We start from the raw sequence: 12,016 nt of genomic DNA on the forward strand, positions 1-12,016 counted from the left end.
TTCAGCATCATAATTGTAAACACCAGACATTATAAACATAGACATACAGCATCTTGAAAATAAGTTAAAAAAAATATTTCTAATGATCACAACAAAAAGATAAAAACAAAACATCTCTTCTTTTAAATAATCTTTGTCAACATCATCATTGTGCACACCATTTTATGGGATTGAGGGGCCTACAGAAGATTGATAAAAGAAGATTTGTAATTTTCAAAAAATATTAAATAAATATAAAGTATAGAATATTTAAGTCTAACATAACTATTTACTGCATTTTTATTGTCTGCAACTTGTTTAAATCATCTATTGCAATAGTAAACTAGTTAAAAATAAAATCTTATAGTCTGTCATAGTTAACTTATTTCCTGCGCAGCTTCTAAAATATTTGAGATGTTTTCATTACACTACATTATGCTGATTACTTCTACTTTTCTACGTAAAGATTATTTTTGCAGGCAAGTTGATGGTTTTCAAACAGTATTAATCTGTCTTGACTGATTGTTCTGCTGAATGCTCTAACATCTTCAGTTCCTGTTTCCTTTTGGTCTTCTCTGTACATTTGTATATGAAAAAATCTTCCATGTTTCAATGTTTAGTTTTAAAGATATTCAGGATGGTATGTTGTTCACTTTATATTGAAGGCATCTTTTAATCCCTTCAGAGCTTGTTCCTTTGTGATTCTCCTCCAGGCCTCTGGAACATCAGCTGGTTTGGCTTCGTATTCTTGAGCAAATCTTTCATTGTATTGAACCAGGACATACTTCCAGTAGTCAGATGCCTCGAAGGTGGAGTCAGGAGGAATGAGCCAGTCTGGATAGTACTTGGTGTACTCCTTATAAGGATGGTACTCCCATTTAGTGTCTGTGTTTTTGAATTTACGTTCACTGTGCACATCTGTTGTACACAGTGTTTCAACCAGCTTCTCAGTGTCCACATCCCTGTATCTACCAAGACCTTGTGGCCGATGAACAGCTGCATGATGTTTCTTGTGTTCTTTGCCTCCAGCCTCACAAGGAACTTTACAAAATGGACATTGTTGTCCACAGCCAAACACCCGCTTGAAAAGCTCATCTTGTGGTTTGATTGGAAGTTTGTTCAGAGTCTCAGTGATGTCTTCAGAGTTTGAGAATTCCTCCTGCAGCTGTTCCTTTAATTCACCCAATGATTTACTGAGGCTCTCTGTAAATGGATGACATGTGCTTTGGATTTGAAACAAGGTGCTTTTTTCAGCCTCCACTGAAATTGAGATGTCTTTGATCAAATATTTGCGCATGTTGTTGATGAGCTTTGTGATGCTTTCCTGGTTATCTGGAAGTAGAACACCATCCTCTCCTTTTGAGGCTTGTTGTGTGCCTTCTGTTATTTTGTTTACTATGACCTGCAGATTGTTATTCTTCAGTTTGCACAAAGTTTTGTCTTCTGACATTTTTTGCAATATGTGTTGTAATATCCAATCTTTAACATAAATCTCATACTTACAAATGTACTTGACAAAACTCTCAAAGTCTTCCTTTTGTAGCAACTCTTTCTGAATGTTGTACTGGAAAAAGGAGCGTGAACTGTACTCTGCTGAATGGCAACTTGTCAAAATCTCATCAACAATGTCTATTCCCAGAGATCTTCTGATGTACTCTTCAACAGCAGGTTTGATACAAAGTCTGACAAAATCATTTGCTTTGCGTTGGCAATCATCTCTCTGTTTGTATAAATCAAGAAAATCTGACAAGTACTGAGGCTTGTACTTCTCCAGCTGAAGTTTTGGATCCTTATCTAACAAGAATTTTCTGTGCATGTGAAGGAACTCTCTTGAGGCAATGCCACACATGTAAAGTTTCAGGTCAAACTCAAACTTGGGCTTGTAATCCTTGGAGCATTGTTTCAGAGATTCATCCACTTTTTCCAGAAGCTCTCTTGTAAAAGAATCATTGTAATCTGTGTCTGTTTTTGCAGTATCATGGACAAACCGTGTGCAAGACTCAATAACACTGTCTGCAAAGCTCTGCAACTTTATTTTTGTGTCTTTATTTTTTATCCAGTTCAGGTGTTTTTTCAAGTGTATTTTCATTTGTACCTTAAATGGGTCCTTCACAATGTCTTTTAGGTCTCCAATGTTATCTAATTCCTCATTGACATTATGATTTAATAATTGTTTTCTCAACTGTTTTAAGATGCTTGCTTCTATGTTTTGTTCTTTCAGACCGGACACATTTACAGTGACTTCAGCCCACATCTTTTCAAACTCATCTTTTAATTCTTCGTCAGTCAGTGTTTGGTGTTTGCAGTCACTCAAGAGGTTCATAACTTGTTCTTCAATCATTCCATTATGTTTTCTTTGAATGTCCTGAGCCTTTCTTAAACTTTTTCTTAGCTCGAGTGCACAATCCAATTTATTGTCTACTGATCGTCGGATTTCATTTGCAAGACTACTGATACTGTTGAAAAATTCAGTTTTGAATTTCTCTATCAGATTCACATGTCTGTCTTTCCTTTTGTAGTATTCCTGCAGTTTCCGCTTCATCATTTTGTCTTGGTCTGCTATTTTTACTGCAACCTGGAGTTTTTTCGATTGAACTAATTCATTCAAATGACTGAGATCAGATTTGTTGTCACCATATAAGATATCCCACTCTGCTGATGTCTGCCAGGAGAGAATCTCTTTTCTAAACTCCCATTCCCATTGATTGAACTCTTTGCAGACATTGTCGTATGCATGAGCCGCAAGAGTGTTTCTGAAACTGAAGATGAAGTTCTCATATTTGACTGCTTTCCAGAGACTTCTTATCCATTCTAGAAACTCTGGAATCTGTGAGACTTCATCGCTTTTGTCTCCTTTCCCTGTCTTCAAAAGATTTTTCTTTAAATCTGCTACAGCTTCACTGTAACCTGTGTTTACTGGGGCCATCGGCGGGGTCCCATGCCAGAGTCCTGGGATGTTCCAGTTTTTTTCCATGTCATAGTCCAGCACATCTGTGAAAGCTTTTATAGCGGGCTGCTTTTCCATTTCGGCTGCAATTTGAGTCATTTCATTGAGCTGGTCCAAGAAATGTTTTCTTTCTGTCAGATTCTTGGTATGAGCTGAGACTCCACCAACATTCTGGTGCACAAAATGACAAACTGGCTTTTTACCAATTTCCTTCATTCTCAAGAATGCATGAGTTGCAATTTGCAGGACATCTTTCATTTCTGTTGAGTTCTCCATTGAGACATTGATAATGGTGACATCACTTAAGCCAATGACAAAGGTTGCCAGCTGGTTGTCATGCTCATAACTGTCCTCTAGTTGTGCCAAATCAGAAGACTTAAGACCTTCTGTGTCAATGAGAAGTATAAAGTCACAGTTCAAGTCCCTTTGTATATCCTCTCCAACTTTGAGGAAGAGCATATAAGCTCCTCTTGTGCATCTGCCACTGCTGACAGGAAACTGCACACCAAACATGGTGTTGAGGAGTGTTGACTTCCCACTACTTTGAACACCCAACACCGTCAGTACCAACAGTCTGCTCTTCTCTCCAACCTTCCTGTGAAGCTCCATTAGCACATCTGTCACCCATCTCTCTGGGATGTTAGAAGCATCTCCATCTAAGAGCTCTAAAGGATATCCATCCAACAGCATTTCAGCAGCCAGACCAGGGAGACGAGATATTTCATCAGCAGTGTCTCGTGACTGCAATGAAAACTCATAGATCAGCCCCATCTCTCTCATGTAATGCTCTATTCCTAAAGAGCTATCCAGCAAAGCCTGATCCAACTCTGCAATGCGCTTTGCATCTTTCTTCTTGCATTGCTCTTTAAATTCGTTACGCAACTCAGTCAGTTTGTCCCGAGAATGTGAATCCAACTTCAATTTCATCCACTTAAGGAAATAATCTCTTTTTTCTTTGTCACTTGTGGATAAGATTTCAATAAAACTCTTAATTCCTTTTGACGATTTTAGTTTGCTTTGCCCCTCTCTGATATTTAGTTTTTCTGCCTGTAGCTGAGATTTAGACTCTTCGAGGCCTAAGGCACCAGTGTCTTTCATCCTACATTCCTCCTTCTCTAACTGTGATAACCTTTTCCAGTTATCTCCTTGCAAAGGAAGTTGTATTTTTTTGTAGTCTGGTATACTTCGCACTCTGATGCCTTTCACAATCTCCTGAGCTGCCTTCCTTTGGTCATCACTTGTGCGTTCATCCACAGACAGACCAAGTTCAACAGCTTTGTCAAGCATATTTGCAATGCTTCTTGTGGTTTTTACATCTTTGAGGGATTTCTTGATGGCTGCACAAAGTTTACTTGAAAACTCTGCTACATTTACCCTTGGATCTTTGGTTTTTATACTTGTCTTTGGTAGGTCTAATTCTTTCCGTATTTTCTCGACAGACATCATATCCTCTGTAACATTCCCCTCCTTGCGGTTAACAATGAAGAACAGTTTGGATTTGACATCTTGAAGAGAAGTCAGAATCTTGTGTTCCTCTTCTTCAACTTTGTCCAGGAATACAAAGGTAGCAGTGGACACTTGAAAAAGAAAAGTGAACTGGGCGAGTGACTCACAAATGTCTCCTCGCAAATTAGCGAATGCAACTGGTTTTGGAAATATGTCAAGATTTTCAGTACCACTGGGAAGGTACCAGCCCACCTCTACTAAACCATTTGCAATGTTTCTTTTAAGTGCTCCACCTTCCATATCTCTGTGTATGAACATATTGTTGTTGGACTGACCAAAGCTGAGAACATGATTCAAGCACTGGGACTTGGATAAACTGCAGTTTTTCAGCCTCACAAAGGAGTAGAATGGAATATCTGCTTGGACAATGTTGTCTTCAACAAACCCTCTTGATTCAGACAAATCATGTGGACGCCACTCTTTGACGATGTCTCTCAGAGCCCAAAGCATCATGGTACTCTGGCTGTTATTGGCATGGGGCAACAGCAGTGGGACAGAAAACTGGCACATTGACATCTTGAGGGCCAGTTCCTGTTGCAAGAAGCTGTCAGCACAAAGGAAGAGTGCTACTATGAGGTCGAGAGGGTTGACCTTATTATCCTCTGCAGGGTCTTCTGCAGTGTAAAGGTCATCATCATTATTATCATCATCATCATCATCATTATCATCATCATCATCATCATCATCATCGTCTGATAATTGTGTACAGCTCCTGCATTCAGAATTGAGTTTAAATAGTTTTCTGAGAAATCCCCATGGTATGTCCTTCACAGATGAGACAGCTTCTTCATGTATGCTGTTTTTGTTGATCTCCAAGAGAGACCGAAGAGTGAGTTTGTTAGGATAATATTTCTCCAGTCCAACTTTGGAGAGGAAGTTGAATAGGACTGTCAAAGAGAAAGAGAAGTTCACTTTGAGAAAAAGTACAACAGGCAGCCCCTTTTGGTGTGTGTGTGTGTTTGTGTGTGTGTCTGTGTCTGTGTGTGTGTGTGTGTGTGTGTGTGTCTGTGTGTGTGTTAGGGTTGTGCCGATGGACGATATCATCGTCCATTGTTAGGGTTGTGCGATGGACGATGATATCGTGATGCCACGCCCCCCACCCTGTCAGACACACGCTAATCCTAGTGGACGGGAAATTGACAACTGCGTCGGTCTTAAACTAGCAACTAGCTACGTGCAACCTATTTTTAGTGATATAGTTTCTCTCTCTCCCTGTCAGTATAGTAGCTCGCTGTACCGGGACTAGTAACGTATCAGCATGCGGTAACCATGTTCTGCGCCTCGGCATGGACATAGTGGTCTCAAGCGAGAGATAAAAGGCGTTAACGTGGAACATTATCACACTTTCCTTTATCCCCTCATTGGACTACTGTGTGCGTGCATCAATAAGTAAGTCTGATGACGATGTTATGTAGGATTTATGAATGTACGTTAGCAACAGTAGGCTAAATCACGAGGGTGCTATTTTATGTGTGAGCTAATATTGCACATCTGTTCATGTGCAGAGTTATGTTTCTGTTTATTGAATGCATTAATCAGTGCTAATATTTTACATTTATTTATTGTGGAGGAATAACCCCTTGAGATGAACCATCTCGTTTTCGAGGGGGTCCTTGAGTCCAGGTACAGAAATGAACACGGACCTTGCAGTGGCAGTCAAACAGAAGAAAACAAACAAAACAACAACAACAATAAAAAACAACTTACTTTACGAAAATGGTCAGTGCAAAAATATATAATATATAACTCATACAAACAAAACATACACACATAAGACTCTCCAAAGGTTGCTCACTCATCCCTCAACAACGTAAACACAGGAAATATATATATGTACCGAAACACACATCTAGGAGTTAATGCATCATGCTTAAAATAGCTTTCATTTAGTCCCGTATAAAGTATCAACTCAATCAGTGGTAACCACTGTAAAGCAGTAGTGAAGGAGTAAACACCAATAATGCTCCAGCATCTGTCCTGACCGGTGCACTCAAACCAGCACATAGATCTCCAAAAAAAATAAAGAGAATACATACACATTTAATTAAAAACAATTGCATGTATTCTGAAGATGTTGAGCTAGGGCATTTTTAAACATTGGAAAGGAAGTCAAAGAGCGAATTGAAATTGGAAGGTTATTCCACTCATAAGGTGCTTTATGTTGAAATGCATATTTTCCTATTTCTTTATTAATTCGAGGAATAACAATAAATTAGGTTATTGTGTCGCAAGTTATAAAATGAGCTAAATAAGATTAGATATTGTTTTAAATAAGAAGGATAGTCCATATAAATACATTTAAAAATAAATTGTAACCAATGAAAACGCCTTCTATCAGGTAGGGTCAGCCAGGACAGTTGATGATACATTTCTGTAGGGGCAGCGGAGAATAAATCTACACAGGCTATTGTAGGCAGTGTTAAGGGACTGAAGGCAGGAGGCTGTAGTATTTTGATACACAATGTCGGCATAATCCAAAATTGGTAATAAAAGTTGAGAAACAATTCTTTTTCTGACAGGAAAATTAAAACAGTTAATTGATTGGTATAAAATTCTAAGTGAGCAGTTGAGCTTATTACTTATATTATGTACATGAGTACTAAAAGAAAGATCAGAATCAAGCCAAAGGCCAAGATACTTGACCTGCCTAGTAGGTTTTATGGGAGTTTGATCAAGAAATTTAATTTGTATTGAATTTTCAAATGACAGATTCAGCTTTTTTTGAAAAAGCATTAAGTATGATTTTGATTTGTTAAGTAGAAGCTTGTTGGACAATAGCTAATATAACCGAGAATGTAGTTTAAACTCAGTAATGATGGTATATTAGGTTATTACTGTCGCTCTGTTGAAGGCAAACGTTCCACTGTACTGTCGTTACGCAGATCACAGACATCTTGATTGTCCATCACGACGTTTTACTGTAAACATCGTCAACTGCCAATTTAGGGGACATCGCCCAACCCTAGTGTGTGTGTGTGTGTGTGTGTGAGAGGACTTTTTTTCTTTGCCTTTATTGGCACATTACCACCACCAACTGTGGATCAGTGGAATAGTGTTAAATATGGGGCTGGAAGGGTACAAAACAGGGCCCCACACAAAACTTTGCTGCATAGCCCTAAAAGTGGTAAAATAAAACAACACAGTGCACCTTTAAAGGGTAATTACCGTTTTTTTCAACCTGGGCCCTATTCTCCTATATTTTTGTGTCTAAGTGACTGATGGGAACAACAATCTCTGACATTGGCCCAGTATTAAGAAAGATCGCTGCAGTCGGCAGCGGCGAAAAAAGTTGCAACAGCTTGTATTTACCTTCACAAAAGTGCTTGTTTTGCTGCTGACAGACTCAGATTAATATTCTAAGTGTCTGACAACATTATGGAAAGGATTTCTTAGGAGGTCGACCTTTAAAACCTCTTTGAGACCTTTCTGTTTAACCAGGAACAGCTCTGAAGTCTCTAGCTCTAAACCCACCAGACACGCAATACTTAGCGTGTATAGAGCCAACATAGAAATCAGTAAACTATGTGTTTATTTCAACCAAAACTAGAGTTGTGATGGTTGGAAAAGTGGAAAGATGACCCAAAAAGACTTTTCATGGATTTATTTTGTGAATAAATCTATTGAATGAAGTGTATTTTAGTGTTTATTTACATGGAGTCTTGTGGGTTTGGCAAACACAATTTCGTAGATGTTTTTATGTTCTTACTCTTCAACAAAAAGGTCGACCTCCCTAGATATCCTTTCCATAATGTTGTCAGACACTTTGAATATTAATCTGAGCCTGTCAGCGGAAAACCGAGCTCTATAATAATCTACTAACTCTATTAACTTACATTGTAGCTAGTATTTCCACTGCTGACTGCAGCAATTTTGCTTAATACTGAACCAATGTCAAAGACTGTTGTTCCCATCAGTCACTTAGACACAGATATAGGAAAATAGGATCCAAAACGGTAGTTACCCTTTAATGCTGTGCCCGAGTTTTCCTTTTAGTCTATTCTTTTAGTTTCCTGCCCATCTTTTCACTGATCTATATTTTATGTGGGTGTAACAGCCTGGATTGTTTTAGACTTAAAGGCACACTATGAAATATTTGCAACACTATGTAACTTTTAGCTGCAGCTGTAGTTCCTGTAGGGGGACCAAAGTGGCGGGGCGCCGCTTCGGTCCCCCTACAGCTTGTCTCATTGAGAGACCTACAGCTGCAGCTAAAAGTTACATAGGGTGCCTTTAAAAAAAAACTAAATCTTGGCCTTCAAAAAGTGCCTTTGTCCGTATACATACAAATAAAGGTCAAATGAATGATTTATATATATAATATATACATAAGTGGACTGTACCTGCAGGTTCTTGTCCTTCAGTATTCATGGTAGACATGGTCAGACTTTTCCTTCAACTTTCTTGTGCTTTGAAGCCTAGAGGCAATTAATTTTAAATTTAATTTGACAGAACCATTTTCATTTTCACAGAATATCCATTGTAGTCATTGATCAGATACAGTTACACATTTTTAGGGTAGGTGGTAGCAGTATATTTGAATCAAATTCACAAGAGTAAAATAGTTCCATAATTTAAAATTGATATTGATTGGGTGTAAATGTACATAACATCAGATGATTCAGTATATACATGCAGTAGCCTATATGAGCATAATTTCCTTGTAAAACAAAAAAAAAAAAGCTCTTTAATAATTGTCATAAACCAGTAGGAGTTTTGGGCCAGGATACTAACAGGCTACACATAAGTATAATTTTGAGAAATTCACGCCTCAAACATTATAGATTATTTTTGCTGAACTTCAGGAGCAAACACTTCTCTTCCTGTCATACGCCTGTAAATGCCTTCCTGCCCTGCACAACTGTTTGTTCTCTTTTTCCGTGCCCCACCCTCCCTCTCTCTTCTCTCTCTCCTCTGTCACCACAGGAATTCACAATCATGAAGAAATTACATTGCATTATTAAATGTGACAAAATACCAAAATCAGAATCCACTTTGTTGAATGTTGATAAATACAAGGTATTTGTCTCTGTCTAGGCGTTTGACCCATCAGAGCATTGGAAGTGCTCCAGCTACCAGTTACACAACGTATAACAATCTTAACTTTTACTTTTGAAACACCCAAAATCACTCTTTTCACATTGCTGCTCTGTTGTGTTTGTTAGAATGCACAACCAAGCCAGGAATCAAACTCCTGGGACCAGATGCATTAAAGTTTGTGTAGATTCACGACTAAAACTGTGTATACGCACAAATACAGAAATATGATCTTCGTTTTTATTTATGATTTATGAAGCTGCACGCACACCTGATGCTGTTTTATAACAAACAGCAAAGAGGAAGTACAATTTCACTCATAACTGTTCTCAAATATTAACAGCTGTTATTACCATGACTGTTACGCAAAGTTGTGGCTATTTATAGCACCCATAACACTAATACCACTAATTATTCACATAAACCTGTAAACCATCAATCATTGTATTTAAACATTGATGAAAAATCAACACCGAGCAATAATGGCTAAAATTTAGATGAAAAGAACATTCACCACATAGAGTATTTTAAGTGGGAACGTACCTGCATTAGATTTTAATGGCCTAGATCAGTTTTTATGTCCTCTTTTAAATTAAAAAACATCTGTTTAAAGAATTGTATTTTTTTTGTAGATATTAGTTTTTATAAGTATTTTAAGTGGGAATGTACCTGCAATCTCTTGTCCTGTGGTCATTGTAGACATGGGCTGATGTTTTCTTTGTCTGCCCCGTGCTTTCAAACCTAGAGGGAAAAATTAAATATTATTTCTTTACTTTTACAGAACCAAATATTGTATTCTTTATGATTGCAGATCAGTTACAAACAATCAAACCAGATCAATGAAAACATTTCACATAAAGTAATTCTTTACAGTAACATGCAATTTCAGTATCAAACACTTTATCAATAATAGGTAAGTAATTGCAATATACTGAATTTGAAAAATGCAGACCAAATATAACACAGTAACATGTTTCCAGGTTATAAAGTTTGACTGAAACGTACCTGACATCAGACGGCAGGAGACTCTGGGACTGTCTGGATCAGCTGTGGTTTTATATAATACTGCATATAGAAACCGAAAGCACTTGATACAACAGGGGCCTCATTTATAAAACTGTGCGTAGATTCTATTCCAAAAGATTTCGTGCGCAAAAAAGTCAGGATTTTCGTACGCAAAAACAATATTCTGATTTATAACACTTTGCGGCGCCTCGAAAGGAGCTCTTGATCACCAATCACGAAACGGAAAAATGGGGAAAAAACACGATTCAGTGATTGTGAGATCGATGTGCTCCTAATAGCGGTAGAACGTCGAAACAAAATCTTGTTTGGACGCCGTAACCCTTGTGTAGTGGTCATATTGTTGTTACACAGCCTTAATACTTAAAAGATTTAGCTCAATTACCAATGATATACATCATTTATGGGTCATATTTGCCATTTACCCCTTTGAGATCACATTTATGATCATATGATCATTTTTCGTTTTTTGTGAGAAAGGAAATTCAGTTATTAAAAAGGTAAAAAATAGAAACAAGATTTCGGATCATTACTGGTGCAAAACAGGTGAAAGTGCTTGAAATGTGACAATTTGGTAACTTGTATGGTAACTGTGTGGGAATAGCAGGTGCAGAAAGACAACATTCCCACACACAGACACCTACAATCAGACCACATAAAGACGCACAGACACACACACACACACACACACACACACACATCAAACAAAGAACGGATTTCCCGGGGAGAGGCAGGGGAGAGCAGCGGAGGAAAAGCGCATTTCCTCCCCTGCACGGAGTGGGAGGATCCCCTGCCTCTCCCCCGTTGCTGGCAGCCCCTCGCCAGGCGCCGCGACCGGCTCTGGGCCGGTTTAGCAAGAACGGGATTGTTGGGTTCAGGAAAACAAAAACTGGGTTAGGTTCGGAAAACGGGCATACCATCGGAGTTCACTAAAACGCAGTCTCCAAAACCTTGGGAGTATTACGCACGATCACACGTGTGGTCAAAAGTTTGCGGAAAACTGGGAATATTTTTACGCATGGAAATTCTTTATAAATCCCGACTATTGCGAGGAAACAATGACACATTACTCACATGACTTTATTTGCTTGAATCAAATATGAAGGATATGATTTAAATCCCTGTTGCCTTGTAACTGTACACCGCTCAAATATTCCTTTCACTTGGAAATATGTCACAGTACAAAAGACTAACTTGGTTTTACTGGAACTGTAAAAGTATGAAAAATACTATAGTATGCACTGTACGATATGTTTTTAGCATGTATGTTTATGCCACATATGTTTTCTTAATTTTCTTTCCATTTGTCTCGAATCATTTCAAATTGGTTTCTTGAACATGACAATAAGTTCGCTGTACTAAAATGGCCCCCACAGTCACCACATCTCAACCCAATAGAACATCTTCTGGATGTAGTGGAACGTCAAACACGGTCTTAGTAGGGTGTTCCTAATAATCCTTTAGGTAAGTGTATATATATATATATATATATATATATATATATATATATATATATATATATATATA

General features: G+C 38.1%; 1 protein-coding gene across 1 annotated transcript; it reads right to left on the bottom strand.

Annotated features, from left to right (window-relative positions):
- Positions 1 to 594: 594 nt before the first annotated feature.
- Positions 595 to 10,513, bottom strand: LOC114546723 (up-regulator of cell proliferation-like). The gene is made up of 4 exons (XM_028565770.1): positions 10,472 to 10,513; positions 10,136 to 10,207; positions 8,773 to 8,847; positions 595 to 5,319 (listed from the first exon to the last, which is right to left on the bottom strand). The coding sequence occupies exons 3-4, from the start codon at positions 8,807 to 8,809 to the stop codon at positions 629 to 631; spliced, it is 4,728 nt and encodes a 1,575-aa protein (XP_028421571.1). The 5' UTR covers positions 8,810 to 8,847; positions 10,136 to 10,207; positions 10,472 to 10,513; the 3' UTR covers positions 595 to 628.
- Positions 10,514 to 12,016: the final 1,503 nt, after the last annotated feature.

This window comes from Perca flavescens, chromosome 1, assembly GCF_004354835.1.
Source record: "Perca flavescens isolate YP-PL-M2 chromosome 1, PFLA_1.0, whole genome shotgun sequence".
Taxonomy (NCBI): Eukaryota; Metazoa; Chordata; class Actinopteri; order Perciformes; family Percidae; genus Perca; species Perca flavescens.